The sequence below is a fragment of the Hylobates moloch genome, unplaced genomic scaffold (assembly GCF_009828535.3).
Source record: "Hylobates moloch isolate HMO894 unplaced genomic scaffold, HMol_V3 SCAFFOLD_16, whole genome shotgun sequence".
Lineage (NCBI taxonomy): Eukaryota > Metazoa > Chordata > Mammalia > Primates > Hylobatidae > Hylobates > Hylobates moloch.
Window position 1 is genome coordinate 36,993,566 of NW_026652291.1, and position 26,081 is coordinate 37,019,646.

The window sequence follows — 26,081 nt, forward strand, 5'->3', positions numbered from 1 at the left end:
ATGGAAAACAAAAAAAGGCAGGGGTTGCAATCCTAGTCTCTGATAAAACAGACTTTAAACCAACAAAGATCAAAAGAGACAAAGAAGGCCATTACATAATGGTAAAGGGATCAATTCAACAAGAAGAGCTAACTATCCTAAATATATATGCACCCAACACAGGAGCACCCAGATTCATAAAGCAAGTTTCCAGAGACCTATAAAGAGACTTAAGACTCCCACACAATAATAGTGGGAGACTTTAACACCCCACTGTCAATATTAGACAAATCAACGAGACAGAAAGTTAACAAGGATATCCAGGAATTGAACTCAGCTCTGCACCAAGCAGACCTAATAGACATCTATAGAACTCTCCACCCCAAATCAACAGAATACACATTCTTCTTAGCACCACATCGTACTTATTCCAAAATTGACCACATAGTTGGAAGTAAAGCACTCCTCAGTAAATGTAAAAGAACAGAAATTATAACAAACTGTTTCTCAGACCACAGTGCAATCAAACTAGAACTCAGGATTAAGAAACTCACTCAAAACCGCTTAACTACAGGGAAACTGAACAACCTGCTCCTGAATGACTACTGGGTACATAACGAAATGAAGGCAGAAATAAAGATGGTCTTTGAAACCAGTGAGAACAAAGACACAACATACCAGAATCTCTGGGACACATTTCAAGCAGGGTGTAGAGGGAAATTTATAGCACTAAATGCCCACAAGAGAAAGCAGGAAAGATCTAAAATTGACACCCTAACATCACAATTAAAAGAACTAGAGAAGCAAGAACAAACACATTCAAAAGCTAGCAGAAGGCAAGAAATAACTAAGATCGGAGCAGAACTGAAAGAGATAGAGAAACAAAAAACCCTTCAAAAAATCAATGAATCCAGGAGCTGGTTTTCTGAAAAGATCAACAAAATTGATAGACCACTAGCAAGACTAATAAATAAGAAAAGAGAGAAGAATCAAATAGATGCAATAAAAAATGATAAAGGGGATATCTCCAACAATCCCACAGAAATACAAACTACCATCAGAGAATACTATAAACACCTCTATGCAAATAAACTAGAAAATCTAAAAGAAATGGATAAATTTCTGGACACATACACCCTCCCAAGACTAAACCAGGAAGAAGTTGAATCCCTGAATAGACCAATAACAGGCTCTGAAATTGAGGCAATAATTAATAGCCTACCAACCAAAAAAAGTCCAGGACCAGATGGATCCACAGCTGAATTCTACCAGAGGTACAAGGAGGAGATGATGCCATTCCTTCTGAAACTATTCCAATCAATAGAAAAAGAGGGAATCCTCCCTAACTCATTTTATGAGGCCAGCATCATCCATATACCAAAGCCCAGAAGAGACACAACCAAAAAAGAGAATTTTAGACCAATATCCCTGATGAACACCAATGCAAAAATCCTCAATAAAATACTGGCAAACCGAATCCAGTAGCACATCTAAAAGCTTATCCACCATGATCAAGTGGGCTTCATCCCTGGGATGCAAGGCTGGTTTAACATATGCAAATCAATAAACGTAATCCAGCATATAAACAGAACCAAAGACAAAAACCACATGATTGTATCAATAGATGCAGAAAAGGCCTTTGACAAAATTCAACAGCGCTTCATGCTAAAAACTCTCAATAAATTAGGTATTGATGGGACATATCTCAAAATAATAAAAGCTATTTATGACAAACCCACAGCCAATATCATACTGAATGGGCAAAAACTGGAAGCATTCCCTTTGAAAACTGGCACAAGACAGGGATGCCCTCTCTCACCACTCCTATTCAACATAGTGTTGGAAGTTCTGGCCAGGGCAATCAGGCAGGAGAAAGAAATAAAGGGTATTCAATTAGGAAAAGAGGAAGTCAAATTGTCCCTGTTTGCAGACGATATGATTGCATATTTAGAAAACCCCATCGTCTCAGCCCAAAATCTCCTTAAGCTGATAAGCAACTTCAGCAAAGTCTCAGGATACAAAATCAGTGTGCAAAAATCCCAAGCATTCTTATACACCAATCACAGACAAACTGAGAGTCAAATCCGGAGTGAATTCCCATTCACAATTGCTTCAGAGAGAATAAAATACCTAGGAATCTAACTTACAAGGGATGTGAAGGACCTCTTCAAGGAGAACTACAAACCACTGCTCAACGAAATAAAAGAGGACACAAACAAATGGAAGACGATTCCATGCTCATGGATAGGAAGAATCAATATCATGAAAACGGCCATACTGCCCAAGGCAATTTATAGATTCAATGCCATCCCCATCAAGCTACCAATGACTTTCTTCACAGAATTGGAAAAAACTACTTTAAAGTTCATATGGAACCAAAAAAGAGCCCACATTGCCAAGACAATCCTAAGCCAAAAGAATAAAGCTGGAGGCATCACCCTACCTGACTTCAAACTATACTACAAAGCTACAGTAACCAAAACAGCATGGTACTGGTACCAAATCAGAGATATAGACCAATGGAACAGAACAGAGCCCTCAGAAATAATACCACCCATCTACAACCATCTGATCTTTGACAAACCTGACAAAAACAAGAAATGGGGAAAGGATTCCCTATTTAATAAATGGTGCTGGGAAAACTGGCTAGCCATATAGAGAAAGCTGAAACTGGATCCCTTCCTTACACCTTGTACAAAAATTAATTCAAGATGGATTAAAGACTTACATGTTAGACCTAAAACCATAAAAATCCTACAAGAAAACCTAGGCAATACCATTCAGGACACAGACATGGGCAAGGACTTCATGTCTAAAACAACAAAAGCAATGGCAACAAAAGCCAAAATTGACAAATGGGATCTCATTAAACTAAAGAGCTTCTGCACAGCAAAAGAAACTATCCTAAGAGTGAACAGGCAACCTACAGAATGGGAGAAAATTTTTGCAATCTACTCATCTGACAAAGGGCTAATATCCAGAATCTACAAAGAACTCAAACAAATGTACAAGAAAAAAACAAACAACCCCATCAAAAAGTGGGCAGAGGACATGAACAGACACTTCTCAAAAGAAGACATTTATGCAGCCAACAGACACATGAAAAAATGCTCATCACCACTGGCCATCAGAGAAATGCAAATCAAAACCACAATGAGATACCATCTCACACCAGTTAGAATGGCGACCATTAAAAAGTCAGGAAACAACAGGTGCTGGGGAGGATGTGGAGAAATAGGAACACTTTTACACTGTTGGTGGGACTGTAAACTAGTTCAACCACTGTGGAAGACAGTGTGGCGATTCCTCAAGGATCTAGAACTAGATATACCACTTGACCCAGCCATCCCATTACTGGGTATATACCCAAAGGATTATAAATCATGGTGCTATAAAGACACATGCACACATATGTTTATTGCAGCACTATACACAATAGCAAAGACTTGGAACCAACCCAAACGTCCATCAATTGTAGACTGGATTAAGAAAATGTGGCACATATACACCATGGAATACTATGCAGCCATAAAAAGGATGAGTTCATGTCCTTTGTAGGGACATGGATGAAGCTGGAAACCATCATTCTCAGCAAACTATCGAAAGGACAAAAAACCAAACACTGCATGTTCTCACTCATAGTGGGAATTGAACAATGAGAACACTTGGACACAGGAAGGGGAACATCACACACTGGGGCCTGTTGTGGGGTGGGGGGAGGGATAGCATTAGGAGATATACCTAATGTAAATGACGAGTTAATGGGTGCAGCACACCAACATGGCACATGTATACATATGTAACAAACCTGCACGTTGTGCACATGTACCCTAGAACTGAAAGTATAATGAAAAAAATATATATATATATATAAAAAAGAAAATCCTGCCATATGCAACATGGATGAACCTGGGGGACACTATGCTAAGTGACATAAGCCAGTCATAGAAAACAAATATTATATGAGTCCACTTATGAGGTATCTAAAATAGTCAAAAAGATAGAAACAGAGTAGAATGATGATTTCCAGGGATTGGGAGAAGTGGAAAATGGGGAGTTCTCTTTCAGTGGATACACCATTTCAGTTATGCAATGCGAATAAGTTCCAGACATCTGCTGTATGACAATGTGCATACAGTTAATACGGTATTGTGTTCTTAGACTGTTTGTCAAAAGGATAGATCTCATGTTAAGTGGTCTCACCACAATAAAAAATAAAAATTAAAAAAATTAAAAATGCAAAAAAATTGGAAGAGTTAGAAGAGGATTGTGTCTGTGGCTAGAGGATACACAAAGGACTATTATTACAATTACAGTCTCTAGAAGATTTATTACTAAATATTTTAAGCTGTAATACATACTGTCTTAGTCCATTTTGTGCTGCTATAACTGAATACCACAGACTGGGTAATTTATAATGAACAGAAATTTATTTCTCATAGTCCTGTATGCTGGAAAGTCCAAGATTGAAAGGTCATCATCTTGCCATGGCCTTTTTGCTGCATCATCCCATGGTGGAAGGGCAAAGAGAAGGTGAAAAAGAAACAATACTAAAATTTTTATAAGGAACTCACTCTTGTGATAACAAATTCACTTTCACAATACAGCATTAATTCATTCATGACAGATGAGCTCTTATGGCCTAAATCAATTCTTAAAGATCCCACCTCTTAATACTATCACAATGGTCATTAAGTTTCCGCCACATGTATTTTTTGGGACATGTTCAAACCATAGCATTCTGGCCCCAGCACCCCAAATTCATGTCCTTCTCACATACAAATACATTATTCCATCTCAATAGCCGCAAAGTGTTAACTCATTCTAGCAACAACTTAAAAGCCCAGAGTCTCATCTAAATCATATATGAGTGAGACTCAAGGCATGATTCATCCTAAAGCAAATTCCCCATTAGTTGTGAGCCTATACAATTAAACAAGTTATGTGCCTCCAAAATACAATGATAGGAAAGGCATAGGATAGACATTCCCATTCCAAAAGGGAGAAATAAAAAAGAAGAAAGGAGTAACTGATTCCAAGTTAGTCCAAAACTCAACAGGGAAAACAACCTCAAATAAGGCTCCAGAATAACCTCCTTTTACTCCATTTCCACCTTCTGTTCACACTAGGGCAGGGGTTGTATCCAGAAGACCTTGGGAAGCTCCAACCCCATGGCTTTGCTAGTCTCAGCCCTCACAGCAGTTCTTATGGGTTAGTCTTGCTGCTGCAGCTGTCCAAGGCTGGGGCTGCACATTGGTCGTTCTGCAGTTCTGGAGTCTCAAGTGACCCTGCCATGACACCTATACTAGGTGTAGAGGGGACTCTCTGTGGCAGCTGCAACCCCACAGTTCCAGTAAGCATTGCCCTAGTTGGGGCTGTCTGCCATGGCTCTGCCCCTGTGATAAATTTCTGCCTGGATGTCCAGGCTATCCAATATATCCTTTCAAATCTAGGTGGAGGCTACCATGGCCTAAGAGCTCATACATTCTGCATGCCTCCAGAATTAGCACTATGTGGGCACCACCAAGGCTTACTACTTGTGCCCTCTAGAGTGGCAACATGAGTCACACCTGGGCCTGCTTGAGCTATGACTGGGTGGCAGAGAAATGCTCCTCTGGGATGCAGAAGGTAGAGTCCTGAAGTGGCCCTGGAAAGTCAGCCCGTGGATGGTACCCTGGGTCTGTCCCTGTAAACCATCTGCCCTCCTAGAGCTCTGGGATTGTGATGGGAGGGGCAGCCTCAAAAATCTCCAAAATCCCCTCTGGGTCATTCTCCCATTGTCTTGATGAATAGTATCTGGCTTTCTTCTATTCATACTAATCTCCTTATCAAATGGTTGCTTAGCCACACATTTCCTCTCCAGAAAATGCTCTCTTTCTTTCTCTACCATGCAACCAGGCTGAGAATCCTTCAGATCCCTTTTAATTATAGATCCCATCTTTAAATTATTTCTCTCTTCTCTCATTTTACCATATGCAGTTAAAAGAAGCCGCACAGTTCTTCGATATTTTGGTTTAAAATTTCTTCTACCAGATATCCTAGTTCATGGCTCTTAAATTCTGCTTTTCATAAGGCCTCAAGGCATGGATGCAATTCAACCAAGTTGTTTGCCACTTCATAACAATCATGGCCTTTACTTCAGTTTCCAATAAGATATTCATCTTTTCTGTCTAATACCTCATCAGAATGGCCTTTACTGGCCAGGCCCGGTGGCTCATGCCTGTAATCCCAGCACTTTGGGAGGCTGAGGTGGGAGGATCACCTGAGGTCAGGAGTTCGAAACTAGCCTGACCAACATAGAGAAACCCCGTCTCTACTAAAACAAAAACAAAAACAAAAACAAAATTAGCTGGGTGTGGTGGTGGGTGCCTGTAATCCCAGCTACTCGGGAGGCTGAGGTGGGAGAATAGCTTGAGCCTGGGAGGCGGAGGTTGCGGTGAGCCGAGATCATGCCATTGCACTCCAGCCCAGGCAACAAGAGTGAAACTCCTTCTCAAAAACAAACAAAAAAAAAAAAAAAAGAAAGAAAAAGAATGGCCTTTACTGTCTCTATTTCTGCTTAACATTCTGATCACAATCACTTATGCAATCTCTAAGAAGTTTCTCATTCTCTTCTTCTGAGTCTTCCAGAATTACTGTTAATATTCCATTTATAGCAATCTAGGCTTTTGTTAGTCTGCTACTCCAGATTCTTCCAGCCTTTACCCATCACCCAATACCAAAGCCACTTCCATATTTTCAGGTATTTATTATAACAACCACCACACTCCTAGTACCAATTTTCTGTCTTAGTCCATTTTGTCTTGGTATAACCGAATACCACAGACTAGATAATTTACAATGAACAGAAATTTATTTTTCACAGTTCTGGAGGCCGAGAAGTCCAAAATCAAGGGGCCAGCATCTGGTGAGGGCCTTCTTGCTGCATCATTGCATGGTGGAAGGGCAAAGAGACGGTGACAGAGAGACAAATGGGGGCTGAATTTGTCTTCTTATAAAGAACCTACTCCTGCAATAACAAACCCACTTCTATTGATAATGGCATTAATCCATTCACGAGGGCAGGGCCCTCATGGGCTGATCACCTCTTAAAGGTCCTACCTTTTAATAGTTTATAATGGCCATTAAGTAAACTACTACTTAACATATGCTGTTTTGGGGACACATTCAAACCACAGCACATATCTTTTCTTGAGGAAAAATATTAGATTATTAGGATATGAAAAAAAGTGAACAAGGTGTCATAGTGACTGCTATGGTAGTCACTCATCCAACTTATCTCAGTGGGTTTTCTTTGAAAATACTTGGCCTTTGAACAACCACAACATGTAACAAGATCCCCTACACAGAGGTGTCCTAGAGACTATTGTTTAATTCAAACTGAGATTATAAGTATAGGCCAGGTGCTGTGGCTCAGGCCTTATAATCTCAGCCCTTTGGATGACCAAGACAGGAGGATTACATGAAACCAGGAGTTCAAGCCCAGCCTGGGCAACACAGCAAGACCCTGTCTCTACATAAAATTTAAAAAATAGCCAGGTGTGGTGGTATGTGGTGTGTACCTGTAGTCCTAGCTACTTGGGAGGCTAAGATGGAAGAATTGCTTGAGCTCAGGAGTTCAAGGCTGCAGTGAGCTATGATCATGCCACTGTACTGCAGCCTGGGTGACACAGCAAGACCCTGTCTCTAAGGAAAAAAAGAGATTACAGGTGGTTCCTGAGAAGGACTGGCCTCCTCAAGTCAAATGGATCAAATGCTGACAGACTCAGCAGAGCCAGTTACAGGGATCTTGGAGTCAGGGGATCTTTTAGCAAATCTACATGAGAAAAGTAGGGAGGATGGTATAAAAAGGCAAAGCTAGTGTCAGAATGGAGTCACAAGTAGGAAATAGAGATCAGTCACAAAGAAGAGCCTGACATTCCAATGCAGGTCAGTATGGAACAGTATATCTGGAGAGAACACTACATAAATAGTTACAAATAAGAGAGAACAGCTTGGCATAGGCACAGCTATTGAAGGGTTAGAAGCCATGCTGGAGCCACCAAATCTTTTTATTATAAAGAGGCACCAGTAAAAACAAAACAAACAAACCAAAACCAAAAACAAAAACCAAAACAAAACATAGTACTGCTAGAGAGTTTTCCCATTTTACTAGACATTGATGGAATCTTCATTAGGATGCTGGGATAATACTTTCAGAGCAGAATAGACAACTGAGAAAGGATTTAAAGATAAACTGTGAAATGGATTACTGTGTGGAAAAGTGGCTTTGCAAGGAAAAAAATGAAGAAATAGATATCATTTATATGTCATTCTGTATCATCCATAAGGGAAGGGAAGTATCTATGGGAGGCACCACTATACCTCCTGGGCCCTTAGGTTCTTACTGGAGGAGAGAGGTGAGCACAGGTCCGTCCCCACTGTGGGCAAGATGCCACAGAGACTTCTCTTTCTTCTTTGACAATAAATGACAGAACACTGAAGCCAAACCCAGAGCACAGAAAAGGCACTGGCTGGAAAGGCTAGTACTTGGAACAGAGAGGAAGGACCAAAATTTCCCTGATTGAATGGTGAGATTCAGAAGACCATGTCCCATAGAGTTTATTCTTCCTCAAAAGTGTTCTGTTGCCACACAGAACCACACAGTCACAAGGAAATAACTAATCATTACTTAACAGAGATCGAAAAAGCTCTCTCGAAGCAATGGATCATTCCACTCTTTGAAGGGAGTATTCCACCAAGTATAAGCATTGAAGGTGATGACCACACCACAGGGGTTGAAAAAAAATTGTTCTGCAATTAATTCCAAGTAACATGCATGAATAATCTTACATGAACATGGTACTCCTTATAGAATAAAGGTTAAGAACCTAGGGATGTAAAAGAGGGAGTGTATGTATGTGATGGGGGAGGGAGAGGCAAAGGAAAAGGAAAGTTCTGGCTTTGCCCCTTAGAAGCCATGTGATTTAGAGCAAAATTTTCAAACTCCATGAAGTTCAATGTGCTCCAATTGCAAAGTATATCTAGTAATACCCACCTCAGAGTTTTCATGAGGCTTGAAAAAGAAAATGCCCACAAAGCACTTAGCAGAATAACTGGCACAAAGTAGACTCTCAATAAACGGATGAATCGACTCAGCATAGCAACCAGAGAGCCAGGGCTGCCGGGGCTTTGGGGGGATTGTTTTCAATCCCTCCCAGACATACCAGGTGCCTTAGCTCTAATTCTCTAAGGTTTGTAAAGATGAGCCTCTTTCTGGAGTTTGACTCTCAGAGAATTCTGTTAGAGAATCACAGATCATAATCCCAGCTCAATCTTTCATTGCCAATTCTGAGTTGAGGATTCAGAAAATGGGCAGTGGGATACAACCATGGGAGCTGGGCTCTCCAAAGGTTTTCTCAAAATCATTGTCCCTTTGTAACAATCAAATGAGAGTCCAACAGTCAAGCACACACAGTCTTTGTCTGAGATGCAAGAACTCTTAAGCTCTGCCAATTTAAGAAGAGAAACTTCCAGAAAGAGACACTCAGTGAAAAAAAACCTCGGCTTCAAGCATTCTAAGACAGTTGCCACGAGCCACTGGCTGATTTAAAAATCCAGGGAAGCTTGGGGGCAGGGAGGGGACAACAAGGTAAGGTGAAGGTTACGGGAAGGAAGGAATGACTATGTCAACTTTGCAGTAACTGAAAATTCCAAATTATTTACAGCGGCAGAAATCAGGAAAGCTCAATGATTTGTATTACATTTGAAAATTAATCACCCATCAGATAATGTGTAGCATATCATAAAATGTTATGGTAACATAATCAGACTAACATAAATTCAAACAGAATGCTAGAGACTTATTTGATTCATTTCTCCTCAAACCTCCACAATGTAAACCTTTTGTCTGCTTACCATTCCACTACCCCTAATTTTTTTTTTTTTTTTTGAGAAATTGTCTCGCCATGTCACCCAGGCTGGAGTGCAGTGGCGCGATCTTGGCTCACTGCAACTTCCACCTTCCGGGTTCAAGCAGTTCCCTGCCTCAGCCTCCCAAGTAGCTGGGATTACAGGTGTCTGCCACCACACTCGGCTAATTTTTGTATTTTTAGTAGAGATGAGGTTTCACCATCTTGGCCAGGCTGGGCTCAAACTCCTGACCTCGTGATCCACCTGCCTCAGCCTCCCAAAGTGCTGGGATTACAGGCGTGAGCCACCGCACCCAGCTTCCTCTACCCCTAATTTTATAAGCTATTAAGAATTTGGGCGCTTTGCAGATGCCGCCACCGAGGAAAACCGTGTACTATTAGCCATGGTCAACCCCACCATGTTCTTCGACATTGCCGTCAACGGCGAGCCCTTGGGCTGCATCTCCTTCAAGCTGTTTACAGACAAGGTCCCAAAGACAGCAGAAAATTTTTGTGCTCTGAGCACTGGAGAGAAAGGATTTTGTTAGAAGAGTTCCTGCTTTCACAGAATTATTCCAGGGTTTATGTGTCAGGGTGGTGACTTCACACGCCATAATGGCACTGGTGGCAAGTCCATCTATAGGGAGAAATTTGAAGATGAGAACTTCATCCTAAGGCATACAGGTCCTGGCATCTTGTCCGTGGCAAATGCTAGACCAACACAAATGGTTCCCAGTTTTTCATCTGCACTGCCAAGACTGAGTAGTTGGATGGCAAGCATGTGGTCTTCAGCAAAGTGAAAGAAGGCATGAGTATTGTGGAGGCCATGGAGCACTCTGGGTCCAGGAATGGCAAGACCAACAAGAAGATCACCATTGCTGACTGTGGACAACACGAATAAGTTTGACTTGTGTTTTATCTTAACCACCAGACCATTCCTTCCGTAGCTCAGGAGAGCATCCCTCCACCCCATTTGCTCGCAATATCCTAGAATCTTGTGCTCTCGGCTGCAGTTCCCTTTGGGTTCTATGTTTTCCTTGTTCCCTCCCATGCCTAGCTGGATTGCAGAGTTAAGTTTACGATCATGAAATAAAAACTAAATAAAAAAAAAAAAAGAATTTGGAAGGGCCTGAGGTCCCCCCACTCCACTCATTGCACCCATCAGTGACATCAAGAAAGGACTGGAAATGAAAACTAGCATTGTACCATGCTGTGCACCTCACAGCCACAGCTACCCCAGGAGAGAAGCAGAGGCCACAGGCTCAGGTGGTGTAGCATCTCACGGTAGGGATACTCCCCCAGCAACAGCAGCCAGAAGACGAATGCTCCAAGCTGGACCTGCTTTGGCCACATGTGTGATAAGCTTTCAAATCTCACACACATAGGCAGAAGAAGGGGCATTTCAGAACCACAGGCAAATGCCAGGAGTATTTCAAAGTCAAATAATGCCTAGAGCAAGAGAAAAAAAGCAAGAAGAAGCTCCTCATCTCCTTGCTTTCATGTTCCTGCCCCAGGGTGGGAGGTGCTATTCTAATACATAACTCACTAAGTTTTACATGTAAACCAAATGACATTCTAGGTCTAATCACCGTTCAGGAAAGTCAGAGAGGAAGATAATAAGGACCATTCATTGCAACCCAGCAGAATCATCACCAAGTCAAGGCCTCCTTTTCCAGAACCTCATTTTATTCCTAAATTAAAACAGTGATAACTGTCAGAAGCATTTGAACCAGAGTGACTCCGTCTTGAAAACATGCTGTAAAAATAAGGCTGAGACCTATTGATCTGTATTCCCAGGAGGTTAGGCATTCCAAGTCACAGCATGAGATAGGAGGTCAGAAAAGAAACGGGTCACAAAGACACTGCTGATAAAGCAGGTTGCAGTAAAGAAGTTGGCCAAAGCCCACCAATCCAAGATGATGATTAACATGATCTCTGGTGTCCTGCTCATTATACGCTAATTATAATGCATTAGCATGTTAAAAGACACTTCCACCAACATCACGATGGTTTACAAATGCCATGACAACATCAGGAAGTTACTGTACATGGTCTAAAAAGGGGAGGGACCCTCAGTTCTGGGAATTGCCCACCTCTTTACGGGAAAACTCATGAATAATCCGCCTCTTGTTTAGCATATAATAAAAAAAAAAAAAACCATAAAAATAGCGAGCCAGCAGCTCTTGGGGTTGCTCTGCCGTGGAGTAGCCATACTTTATTCGTTTACTTTCTTAATAAACTTGCTTTCACTTTACTCTATGAACTCTGGCACAGAGTAGACTCTTTATGGACTCACCCCAAATTCCTTCTTGCCTGAGGTCCAAGAACCCTCTCTTGGGGTCTGGATTGGGATTCCTTTCTGATAACACAACCATCACCTTACATCTCAGAGCACATGGTACAGGAAAAAGAACTGAGGGTCTGGAACAATACAAACTTGGTTTCAAATATTGATGCTATCACTGAATACGAGTTATGTTATTAGCTAAGTTCTTCTATTTGTAAAAATAGAGATGATCAGATCTATGCTAAAGGTTATTGGAGGAATTTGATGGAAATAAAACACAAAGGGTCAAAAATGATCCCTGCAAACTCATAGGTACTCAGTAAAGGCTAACTCCTTTCCATCACTAGAAAATAAAGAGGAATTTAAATTAGTATCACCTGGTGCACAGGAACCAAGCAAGGATGCTGTCCATTATCAACTATGGGACCCTGGGATGGCAGGAAATGGGTTCCCGCACAGGCTGCTGCCTGCCCTCAGCCACTCTTCCTCCCTCTGTCCTGCCCTGCTTTATCAAAATAAAGATTGATTGACTCAAAAATGCGATAACCAAAAAGCTTCTCCCATGCTCGCAAGATCAGACAAAGTTGGTTCTCCCATTGTACATCTTTAGCCTATGAAGATGGGGACTAGGAAGCCAGGATTTAAGGGGAACGTCCATGAGCAGAAATGGCCGTCTGTAGGAGAGCGGTAGCATAGCTAGCCCTTTGGCCGGATGTTGTCTATAAGGAAAGTCACTTGACTGGGGAGTTCATGTTCATTGTGAAGTTTAACTTGGAAAAAGTCACACATTCAGATTTCGGCTCAAGAATTTAAAAGATGACTTTTATCTTGTAATTGATTGCAATGTGGGGTGAGATGGTGCTTAAATTTTTTTTTTTTTTCCTGCACAGTTCTTTAGGATCTCTTTATAAACCACTGAAAGTCATGACAGATATAAATATATCACCTGCAAACCCAACAATTTGATTGGGTTTGGGGACTTTTTTGCCTAGAATCTATCTACTAAAAGTCACCAGAGTAAAGTGAAAATAATAACACATTCAGAATTGAAAGAATTGAATTTCTGTTCTATTTCTGCTACCTACTAGTTGTGTGACCCTGAATAAATTAGTTAATATCAATTGCTTACGGCCATCTGTAAAACAAAGGGGCTAGAATGGAGTACGAGACTGAAGAACACCCATGTAAGAATCACCCAAAGTGCTTGCTAAAAACCCCAGATCCTAGGCTTGGCATTGCCCTCACTGAATCCAGCACTAGGGATGGGGCCTGGGATCTTCATTGTTCACAAACACCTGGGATTTTTAAATTTACTGTACTTGAGACTCACTGGAGAAGATGATCTCTAGACTATGTCTCAGACGGGCACTGTCATATTCTAAATGCTTTTTGTTCTAGTAAAAGTGCTGATTCATTTGTAAATCAGTTCATAGTTTAGGCAGGTATTGAACCCTTCTTTCCTTTTTACTTTCCCTAGCCAGTGAGGTTGCCCATTTTCTTCTCACTCACAGCTAACCAGCTAAGGCTAAAATACAACATCCTGTCCAATCTTCATTCTCAAATGAGCCAAATAAACTTCAAGGTCCTTGACTTTCAGGGCAGCACCTTGTCCAAGAGATCTCATAGCTGTTTCTGATGTTGTTTCCCAACTGAAAATATTTTTCTTCCCAAGCCAGACAACAGGGTCTTCAATTTGGTTCCAAAGCCCTGTGTCTCTTCTACTTCCTGCAACTGCTCAGATTTCTCTAGAAATCTCCTGCCCAGGTATTTGGCCTAGTTTACTTAGCAAGTTAGAGCAGGCAGGGTCACTGCACAAGGGGAATTGGTACCAGACAAACAGCATATAAAAATAAAATAAGTCAGAGCTAGAGGAGAACAACAGAGGTGATAAAATGCTAGTGAAATGAGTGGCTCATTAAAGGGTAAACCACCTACATGCTCTGTAAGAGGACCAGTCATTTGTCCCGTGATGGTCGGAGCTCAAGCGCCTCAAAGAGAGAAGGACGGACATGTGCTAAGTCTGCCATAAAAAGAAATGTTTTCAGTTTAAATATATTAATACATGTTTTCTTTCTCCTAGATATGTCCTTTCTACTTTTTGGTGTTAAAGTGCCTTTACCTTTTTGAAATGGTGGTAACGGTTAATTTTATAACTATATTTGATAAAAAAATAATGTTTAAAACATCATGGTGGTTCTCTCACCCTTGCTTTGTTTTTATTTTATTTGGCTCAAAATCTCCTAGGAAAGACTGACTCTCCCCCTCAGCAAAGGTACATGGTCTATCGTGGTCAAAGCATGGGAAAGGGGACCCTTCATCTCCAGCATGGGAGTCTTTGTACCTGTGTATTTTCAGCTGGCAATTTCCAACGGAACCCTCTTAAGAGAAAGTTCTTTCTACTTGAGCTCATTCAGAAATAGTGATTTCTTGGATATACTGACTTTTTTCAAAGGGAGCCCCATGGTTTGCTTGTTTGTTTGTGGGTGGTAGGAAAGATACAGGTATTCTTATCTCAAATGTGGAGATGGAAATGGGAGATGTCCACTTGGGTGTCTGTGTTGCCCTTTCTCAGTCCCTGCACTGTGAGTAGCAGCTCATTGTATTCATACACTGGGACCACACACTTTCCGTAGGATTTCCTCAGATTTTAATACATTTGCCTAGTGCCTAGTGCCAATACATTGCCTGAAAAAAGGGATTCTTTGAATGCCACCATTCTGGGTTCCCCTTTTATTTATTTCCCCAATCCACTTAATACCTGTTAGAGCACTTCTGTTGGAAGAGTGTGGGCAGGGGCTTGGATTTCACACTTGAGCAGCTCTGGAAAGGGAGGAGAAACTTATACCCAAGACAATGTACTTGACTGGATTTTATGTTCCCTTTGCTATTTCTGTAGGTATTTATGCTTAAAAAGAGTTTTCATCTACCCCTGCAGCACAGCCGAACTTCTCCTCTGGCGGGATCTAGTCGCACACACACATACTCACATAATTCTCCTTGCCTAAAAACAGCAGATGAGCTGGAGTAGAAAACAAGAGAACAAGTACAGTGACCTGGAACCATGCCACCAAGGGAGAGAGGTTCCTTTTGAGTTAGGGCAACTAAGCCTGAATCCTTCTTTGGAGGAATCTAGGAGTAGGGAGATATACAACTATGACTTACATCAGGTAAAACATCATCCTCAATGTCTTTCTTTGGGTGAATATGAATATAAGCCTGACATGCTGCCCCAAATCTACCCTTTAGCTTATCTGGGAAAAAAATGCATCAACTTTTCTTTAGTTATTCAGTCTTTCATTAAGCCTGTCCAACTACAGAGAGGAGAAGTTAAGACTTGCAGAAGACAGCAACAAAGATTTCCTACCCTCCTCATGCTATCTGGTCCCTGAAAGCAGCTGCAGCCCCTTCTCTCCCTCAGCATGGGTCTGTGTTTAGGGTTCTGGCTTGCTTACACAAAGGCTATCCCATAAGATTCCAGGGGAAGCCTGACTCCCATCCTCCCATAGACTCCAGCAGGCTGGTTCTGCAAAAAGTATTCCTATCTTCAGTATTCTTACAGTATTTCTATTTAGGTATCTGCTTATAATTGCAAGGTTTGATGCTAACATTTTAAACTGACAATTACTAACATTTTAAAGGAATGGTTAAATTGTAAAACTCAATTTCTATGCGGAGGAATGATTCTAAATAAGCAGTCCTTCGTCCTTCAAGACTGGGTTCACGAGTAGCTACAGGGAGTGCGTTTCTTTTTCTTGCTTTCTCTCTCTCTTTCAAAATAAATGTATCTACTGTGTAAGTGTCAAGCACTGCCCTTACATTTGAGGGTATGCAGATAAATTCAGTTACAGATCTCAAGGGGCTCATAATTCAGGGCTCAGAAGTCTAAGAATAGAGACAAGGGCCAGGTGCAAGTGTGGGCCAGAGGGAAGAGGGACGGATCACAGCTGGTGTCAGGGAAGTCTTCACAGTGATGATATTTGAGTCTTCGAAAATATAAAACAGACACTGAGAATCCTATCACCAGAAAGGAAACACTGAATATTTCCAAGATTCAAAGAAATACTTCCAAGATGCAATACTTCTAAGATGCAAAACGAGGACTTTGAGAAAAGCCTACAGATTCAAGTGTGGATCAGCAGCTTGAGTGATATTGGTTCTGTCAACAATTTACTAGGTACTTTAGGCTCGCCCCTCAAGCATCCCATAATTTCACGGTGCCTCCTAAATAGAAATGAAAATATTATTAGAAAGTTCATTTAAATAAACCTCCTATATGAAAAAAAGACCTCTTTCCAATTTGTTGAAATAAGAGAGTCATAATAATTATTTCATGAAGGGGGTGTGAGGCTTAGTCAGGATTCATTTACTTTGTTACTCTTTCTAGGGCACTTGAAAATTTATACAATCCCATTTGCAGTTTGTAAGACCAGACTTCATGAGGATTTGAGGAGAAATTGTATAAATGTGAATGTTTTTATCGAGTTTTTCTTCCTTCTATCAAGCATAACCAGCCTTACTTTAGCTTTTCCAGCCCTCGCTAGAAGGCACTTGGTAATGGCAAGAGTTTCCCAAGTGAAGGCCTCGGCCACTCCTCTCTGCATGCTCTGCCTCATTAATTGCTAGAGAACCTTCCTTAGTGGCAGGACCCCCCATCTCCTCTAGACTTACTTCATTCACTGTGCTCTTACTGCAAGTCTGGTTTACATGCTTATCTGTTTCCTCAAGTAGACTGTGAACAACCAGAGGGTATCAACCATCTCTTAACTGTTTTTTTTTTTTTGAATCTCCAGCGCAACTAGTTACACAGTGACTAGCAGAGAAGAGGTGATTAAATAAAGGTTTGTCAAATGAATGAGCGCCCAAACCCTCTGCTCTTGTTACAAGGCAAAACCCAGCCTGTGCCCTCTGACGATGCAGCCTATCCTGCTGTTCTTCAGCTGCAGCTCACTCTACCCCAGCACCTCCCCTTTCTGACTACCTGAATTTTATCTATTATTTAAGGCAGAGGTTCCCAACCTTGGCTGAGCATTAGAATCACATGGGGGAGCTTTACAAATAAAATAAACACTGATGCTCAGCTCTACTGGCAGAGATTTTGATTTAACTGGTCAGGGTGGGGCATTGGCATTGGTATAAATGCTCCTGTGATGAGCCTTAAGTGCAGCCAGGTTTGAGAACCACTGATTTTTTTTTTTTTTTTTTTTGAGACAGAGTCTTGCTCTGTCACCCAGGCTTGAGTGCAGTGGCACAATCTCTACTCACTGTAACCTTTGCCTCCTGGGTTCAAGTGATTCTCCTACCTCAGCCTCCTGAGTAGCTGGGACTACAGGTATGTGCCACCACGCCTGGCTATTTTTTTTTTTTCTTTTTTTGTATTTTTAGTAGAGATGGGGTTTTACCACGTTGGTCAGGCTGGTCTCGAACTCCTGACCTGAGGCGATTCACCCACCTTGGCCTCCCAAAAGTGCTGGGATTACAGGCATGAGCCACGGCGTCCTGCCGAGAATCACTGATTTTAAGGTAATACTGAAGTCTCACCTTTTCCTGAAAAGACTTAATATGCCTCTGATGATGTTACCTTCCTTTACATTCAAAGCAGTTACTGTTTTAACTACTCATTAGACAACAAATCAAACACTGCCTTGTGACAGTACCTCAGTATTAGTTTGTTTGGACCTTGAGGGCAGGAACTAGTCTTCTACTTCTTTATATTCCCATACCATGCACAGGGTAGACCAAAACATATTTTTGATGGTTTAAAACAACAACAACTACAAAAAGTAGGAGAGGCCATTTTAATTCTACTCTAAGAACATGTCTTTGGTAAGAATAAAAATGTTGCAAAAAGGGTGGGGCAGGATTGAAGCAGAGTAGGAAAAGAGTAAATAAAAGTCAAATGGAAAAAAAGCTAAATTAGTCCAGAAGAAAATGTTTTCCAGCTTTTTAAGAGAGTTTTTGCAAACACTGAAGCAGAATAAGCAAGAAAATTAACTTGGCTTGTGGCCCTGATAAGGAGATTTCTTTCTTGGTTATAAAATTTTGTAAAGTTTCCAGGGTGTAAAGAAAATAATCAGCCAGGGAGGACTCCTTCCCTCAGACAACACAATTCAGCTCTTGGGTTAATCGGCTTGAAGGTCTGCTCAGCTTGACCTGACCCCCTTCCAGGCCTGTGATCTGAAACTAAGCCTCACATTCAAGAGCCCTGGTGTAGAGCTCAATGTCATAGAAATGGGATAAAACATAATCCTCATCCCATAACCCTGATCCCTGGGTGCAGTGGCCTCTGCTTGGGCATTGAAAAAAAATCCTAAAAAACAAAAAACTATACCTGTTATCTTCTCTAAGTGGCTAGTGGCCCAGAGGTCTTACTACCCTAGAATTATCCAGGCACGTTCTGCTACTAAATGGTGTTATAAGAAAGTACTACTTCGTGCAATTACCTTAAAGGTTAGCTTTAAAGTACTGCTTTGTGTACATACCCAGAAAAGCCTTCGCTTCGTATGGCTTCTAGGGTTTTTCATAAAATAAGACCACAGGAAAGACTCAGGGAATCACTAAGCACACCCTCTGCTAAGGCAAGATAAGGTCACTAGACAGAGACATGTTTTTTCTATATCAAACTTTATTCTAGTTATTAGGTCACAAATTTAACAACTGGTCCCAAAAGGCATGCATATTTCTATAGATTAATTAAATGTATGTTCTTTGCCTGGGTTGGCCATTTTAACACTGGCCATATTTTACATTAATTTCTAATTATTGGTTGAAAACATGATTCCAAGGCATTTAAGTCTGCTCCTTATTGATTAGTAATGATAGTAACAAGTTGTCTTTTGTAAATTAAGATAACAAGACTGACCCATCTAGGGAGTTGATGAACTGTCACTGATCCATTTACACTTTGCTCCTGGTTCTTATGACCACTGGCCTGCATTTGACCTTATCAGCCAAAAGCCAAGAGCCACCAACATCCTCCAGTCACCAAAGAGACATAAAAAAAATAGCATTTGTCCTACCAGCTACTTCCTGTTGACACTGACTGGTTAATTTAGTGAAACAAAAGAAAAATAGAAAAATAAAAATATGGCTCTAACTTCTTTATTCACTTATAAATTCTAACTGGAATTAGTAAAACTAGGATTTGGGAGCCTTGAATCCATGATACCATATATAATAGAAGAAATCACAAATTCCGTGTGTTACAGTAAGAATGGCTTCTAAAATCTAAAACCTAAAACAGAGATAAACTCCAAGTTTTCAAGGAGTGGGATCAAGAATCCATGAAAACGAATGACTCAACATTGATTCACAAGGAATTTTGCTTCCTCTGATAAAGTTTACATAGGCGTGTTCGACAATCCTTAATGATATCCCTGAAAGCTGCAACACAGCTATTTAACATGATTTACTACCAAAGGTCATTAGATTCTCCAGGAATATTTTGGAATGTGTTCCACTAAAAAGAGAAATAATAGCTTCAGAACCTAGGATACCAGACTCTTCAGGGAAAAGGTGCCATTGAGATAATGAGCATTCCAGGGCCTGAAAACTCAAGAATGTTTCCCTGAATAGAAACAAGCAGCTCTATCTTCTCAGGACATGGCTGACTTGATCACCAAGCTGGAATATTATTTACATAGTCCAAAGCAAACCAAGAAGAATTCTCTGGTTTGGAAAATTATGTCTAGAACAGGCAATAGCTCATGCCTGTTTTTGATGATTCCTGCTTCCTTGAAAAAGAGCCAGTTTACCTAATGCAGGTAAAGGCAACAACACCTTTTCTGCCATTTTCTCCAGAAAGGATCACCAGTGTGACATTTCATGCCTCTGTATCTGAATAGCCTGGATTTGATATATATTTAGCAAGCTGGGCAAATCTGGCTTCTGAATTCTGTCCTATCCAAAAAATCAAAATAATCGCCCGTCTTCTTCTTCCTCCTGCTTTTAGGAGAAACTAGATTGAATCTGGTCACACGGCAGGATAAAGTTGAAGTTAGTCATTAGGAAAAAGAATTTTTTTATCATGAAACATTTTACCAAAGCTTTACCAAAGAGGTCAGACAGTGGTGCGCTTTTCTTTGGAATGAAGAATGAAGAGAGAAGACGTGAAAGGAGGTAGAAAGTAAACTTTCTGGATGTAAGGGAAGGATTCTCAATCTTGGCCAGGATAGAAACCACAAATAGGGAACTCTGAGAAAGTGATCAACCATTTGGAGGTCTCTCTAGCATCATTCAGAACTTTACACTACAGGTGTATGCGTTAATATAAAAGTACCTAGTATCTGGGGAATAATTTATTCACCTGGCAGCATCTGCTGGCCTAAGATTTTCAAAGTACACATACTTCAAGAAAAAGCATCGTCATTATTTAATTCATATACAAATTATCTAGTCCTCAACAAATACAATCTAAGTGAAATGATCATTTAGAGACAGAGAATTGGATACCCTTAGAGGTGTGGTCCTTGGTCACTTACAAATATCAGAGAAATGCTGACCCTGTGGGATCAATTCTTATGTTTTTTTCCTGTGTGTGACCTGTCTCCCCATTTTATTATAACTGATGTTGGGACAAGCAGAAATGCTGGTTTATTTATGCCCTACTAGCTGTTGCTGGCCCAGGACAGACAATGTGGCCAGCATTTTCAGAAGACGCTCAGATTGCTCAGTCTCATTCAGCCTCATTCCCCGACCTTCATAGTCAGAGAATACTGTCAAAGCACCCACCTGTCTTCTCTCTGAATCAAGGTACTGGAGGATCAGCCGGGTATTCACACTGTGACTCCATGTATTTCCTAGTGCGGCTATCACACAGCTGGATCCAGAAGTGCCTGAAATGAAATGGTAAAAGCATGCTTTCAGATGCCCTTTCTTGAGATGGCATTTCACATGAAGTCCAGACATTACTCATTGCCAGTAGTCCAGAGAGTACTTGGGGGCTCAGTTCATTACCACAGAACTTGAGGAATTAGTGAAGTAGGAGAGGGGTTAAGGAATATGAGACTAAAAACCAGCAGGGGTTTCCGTCAGCCTTGGTGAAAGTGACCACCACTGGGCCAAATAATAACAGCGTTATATATCAAAAAGAGGTTGCATTGCAAGACAGCTCAGAGCCATTGCTACTAGTAAATCTAGCCATTCAATATCCAAGGCATAATGCTACTCCACAGAATAAGAACCAGTTATGAAATAGTCTTAGTTTAATAGAGTTGTCAGACATTTTTAGCTTGAAAAGAGTCTTAACTCAATTTTCCTTATCAATATAGAAATGGTGGCATATACATGTAAAATTCCCTGGTCCTCTCACCCGCCCGTATACACACACCCAAAAAAGGAATCTGGAAGATCTCAACATTTCATAGGTAAGCTGTTTTAGACATCCCTATTCCAAGAGAAACATTCCTTTACCTTCTAAGACTTTCCCTTAAGGAGGAGGGTCTGAAGTAAACTTTATCTGAGTTCCTAGCCTCCTCCAAGTTGCAACTTACATCTCCAAAGCTTTACTGACCCTTCTTGACATCACCATGAGAAAACCCTTTCTGCTCCCTACCTACTCCTTCCCCTTGAAGGCAAGCCAACAAGTCCTGCTGCATGGACGCCAGCTCCCACTATCATGTCCAGCACATCCCAAGGCCTCCTCCGAACCCCTGTGCCCTGTGCCCGAGGCCTCCTCTGAAACCCTGTGCCCTGTGCCCAAGGCCTCCTCTGAACCCACTTTGGCCCTGGGCCATGACAGGAATCCTAACCTTAGGAGGGCACAGTTGGACATTTAGTGTGCCTTGTAGCCTCCAGATACGATCTTTTTTCTATGAGGAGACTACATACAGGTTGAAGTCCACCGAATTAGCTAAAACAAAATGAGGCCTCGAGTGTGTCATCTGTTGTCCCCTTACTACATCATCTAATTTGTACGCCTCAGTGTGGAGTAGGAATTGGTCTTTTTTTTTCCAGGGCAGACACCTTTCAGGGTGGTCTACTAACTGCACAGGGCCTCAAGCACTTGGGCCCAAATGCTGTAACAGACAAATGTAGTTCAGTGGTTCTTGACTGGAGGGTGATTTTATTGGCAATGTCTAACTCGCAGTGTTACTGGCATCTAGAGGGTAGAGGCTGGTGATACTGCTAACCATTTTATAATGCATAGGACAGCATCCTACGACAAAGAATTATCCAGCCCAAAATATAGCAGTGCTGAAGTTGAGAACCCTTGGGTCAGATAACACCAACCATATATATATTTCCTGGTTCAAGCAGGAACAGGAATGAATGAGATGGAAATCAATAACCAAGGTCTCAACAAGCCTGGGGATATCAGATTGAAAGAGAATCTAGTGTAAGAAAGAATAAAATTTGGGGTAACCTCAGTTCATCATGTACACAATTCAAAACATGCACAAATTAATGTAAAAACAAATAATCTAGATTGTTCCGATCTGATCACATCATTCCCCTACTTAAAACGCCTTCAGTAGTCCTTCATGCCTGAGATTAAATACTATCTACTAAACAAGGCACTCTGAGCACTTTGTCAGCTGCCTCTGCATCTCTCTCTGGCTTCACCTCTCTCAGCCCCCTCACTGGATGGTCTCCCATGACCTCCTGACTTTCCTGGCCTCATCCTCCTTGACCTCTTGTCAGCAGTTGATAAAGCTTCCCCCTTCCTTGGCATCCAATCTACTGGCCTCTTCTGCTTCTCCTTTTACCATGTTGATTACTCCTTTCCTTTCTCTGCCTTTGTTTTCTCTTTCTTCTTAGTTGCGGGTGGACCTTAGGGAGTGGGGCATGACCACATTTTTTCTTGTCTAATACCAAATGCTTTCAGTATCCAGGAAAATAATGTGCATTAGTAAAGAGGCCAGGTGCTTGCATATTAACATGTAGAAATTATTTACCCCCACTAAGAGATATAGTCTTTACCATTTTTCTTGAAATTCACAACCCTCTCAGTCTAACTTTTCATTTTCCCCTTTTTGATAGAAATAGACTTATAGAAAAATATTTTCTACTATAAGAAAACCAACACTGCAAGGGCAATAGCAACTACATTTGCATTTTAGAAAAACAGCTCTATTGAGATAATTTGCTATCATACTTCCTCCGATTTCAAGTGTACAGTTCAGCGGCTTTTTCTATATTCACAGAGATGTTCAGCCATCACCACAATTAACTTTAGAACGTTTCAAACCCCTAAAAAGAAACCCCACACCCACAGTCCATCAGTCCCCAACACCCCATTCCCTGCCCACCTCCAGCTCTTGGCAACCATTGGCCTATTTTTTTTTTTTCTCTATAGATTTAGTAACTGACTTTCAATTACAGCCTTGGGAGATGAGGGGAAGTGGTGAGTACTGTGGTGAGTTCGAGAATTCATCCAGGATCTCAAGGGGGCAGTCTCTCTTCAGCTCTAGCTGTTGTCATGTGGCAATGTGAGTTCATAGTTAGTCACGTCTTATTTATTTATTTATTTTAAAATTGTAAAACACTTATAATCACATCTTTTGATTTTTAAAAATCATAGTTATATGATTTTTTAATTGCATGAAGTGCAATTTTGATTTTTAAAACGGAAGCCAGAAATCAATGCCTTAAGTATAATTTCCTGATTTTAAAATGTTGGTTCAGTATTTACACTTTTAAAAACACACAAATAAACATGCTTTTGAGCCAGATATGCCTCATTCCCATTAAGCTTGCAGTGTCTGCTCTACATGTCATGGCTCCACTTTGAAAAGGATGAGAGCCCATTTGACAAGGTGGACGGTTTCTACGCCTTTGTCACAACCTTTGGCTTGTCTCAACACTTGTCTTCCACTTTTAACCACAAGAACTGCAAGCCTACATCATAAATTTTAGCACTGCAAATTCAGTATCATCAAAGCAGGCTCATATTTTCCCATATAAATCTACTCCTCCATCTCTGTTCCTTCCTTTGACCCTCCAGTAAATCTGGTTTAAAAACTCAGCTCCATTTTCAAAATGTTTCCTTCTCTCATGCTTCTCACTTGCAATAAATTGAGAGGTCTTACTGATTTAACTGTAAAATCCTACCTATATCCATCCATTCATTTCTCCTACCTCACCCTTAGATCCATTCCTAACTCTCCATTCCTCCTAACTCAACCTTAGACCCACATTAGCTTTCACCTGGTGTGACTGCTTTAGTTGCCTGTTGTCTGTGCTGCTGTCACTTTCTCCGTACTAAAGCCATCCTCTGTTTTACTACCTGATTAACCTCCTCCAAGCACATACCTAAGCACACCACCCTCCCATTTACAACCAGCAGGCTCAAAACCTTTCAGTGGCTCCCAAGTGCCTTCAGAGAATTCTAAATTCCTAACACTGGCATTCAAGGACTTTCTACCCTGTGCCCACCTGCCCTTCCAGACTTCTTCCCCTTGCTCCATTTCCCACATCTGTGTTCCTACTTAATCACGTATTTCCCATGTCCCTCCCTCACCTGGAACTCCCCTATGTTCACATGTCCCAAATCTACTCTGCCTTCAATGCTACTTCCTATGTGCCAATTTCTCTAATCTTCACAGAAATAATGTCTTCCTCCTGTAAACTTCTATAATACTTTATTTTACTGTCTCATATTATAATCATTTTCTACCTGTGGTATATTATTTGTGTGCTTTTCTTATCATCTTTAATACAGAGTCATGCTCTGCATAATGATGTTTCAGCAAATGACAGACTGCAAATATGACAGTGGCCCCATAACACTATCATGCAGCTGATAAATTCCTATCACCTAGTGATGTCACAGCAGTGGTAACATCATAGCACAATGCATACTCGCATGCTTGTGGTGATGCAGGGTAAATAAACCTACTATAATGTCAGCTGTATAAAAGTATAGCACATACAATTATGTATAGTACGTAATACTTGATCTCATTATAGTATATGTATTTACTATACTTTTTATCAATATTTTAGAGTCTATTCTACTTATAATAACCAGTTTAGTAAATACAAAAACCAGTTATGTAGTTACTACACTTTTATGTATTTACTATATTTTTTATCATATCTATATTGATGTATTTACTATATATACTTTTATGTAGTTTATGTATTTACTATACTTTTAATGTATTTACTATACTTTTATGTATTATCTATTTACTATACTTTTAATCATGATTTTAGAGTATATTCTACTTATTTTAAGAAGTTAACTGTAAAACAGCCTCAGGCAGATCCTTCAGGAGGTATTGCAGAAGAAGGCATTGTTATCGTAGGAGATGACAGCTTCACGCGTATTATTGCCCCTGAAGACTTTCCAGTGAGACAAGATGGGGGGTGGAAGACAGTGATATTGATGATATTGATCCTGTGTAGTCCTAGGCTAATGTGTGTGTCTGTGTCTTAATTTTTAACAAAAACGTTTAAAAAGGTAAAAAAAATCTAAAAAACAGAAATAAGCTTGTGGAATAAGGATATAAAGAACATGTTTTTGAACAGCTATGCAATGTTTGTATTTTCAGTTATGTTACTGCAAGATCAAAAAGTTAAAAACATTAAAACATTTATAAAGTAAAAAAGTGATAGTAATGAAAGGTTAATTTATTACTGAAAAAAGAAAAATGTCTCTATCAATGAATGTAGCCTAAGGATATGGGGTTTATGAAGTCTACTGTAGTGTACAGCAGTGTCCTAGGCCTTCATGTTCACTCATCAGTAGGTGCACTCACCAACGGACCCAGAGCAACTCCAGTCCTATAAGCTCCAGTCATAGTAAGTGCCCTACACAGGTGTACCATTTTTAATCCTTTTACCATTTTTATTGTACCTTTTCTGTTTAGATGTGTTTAGACACACAAATACTTACTATTGTGTTCCAATTGCCTATAGTATTCAGTACAGCAGCATGCTGAATGGGTCTGTAGGCTAGGAGCAATGGGCTATACCATATAGCC

General features: G+C 40.7%; 1 protein-coding gene and 1 pseudogene across 4 annotated transcripts in view; one reads left to right on the top strand and one right to left on the bottom strand.

Moving 5' to 3' along the window:
- The window catches only part of RAD51B (RAD51 paralog B), a 730,112-nt gene that overhangs the window by 109,813 nt on the left and 594,218 nt on the right, over positions 1-26,081 (bottom strand). For all 4 annotated transcript variants that reach the window (XM_032179312.2, XM_032179313.2, XM_058429428.1 and 1 more), the window contains exon 9: positions 20,884-20,987. In XM_032179312.2, coding sequence (XP_032035203.1) covers positions 20,884-20,987 — 104 coding nt within the window. The remainder of the gene's footprint in view (positions 1-20,883; positions 20,988-26,081) is intronic.
- LOC116484511 (peptidyl-prolyl cis-trans isomerase A-like) lies at positions 10,238-10,860 on the top strand (annotated as a pseudogene).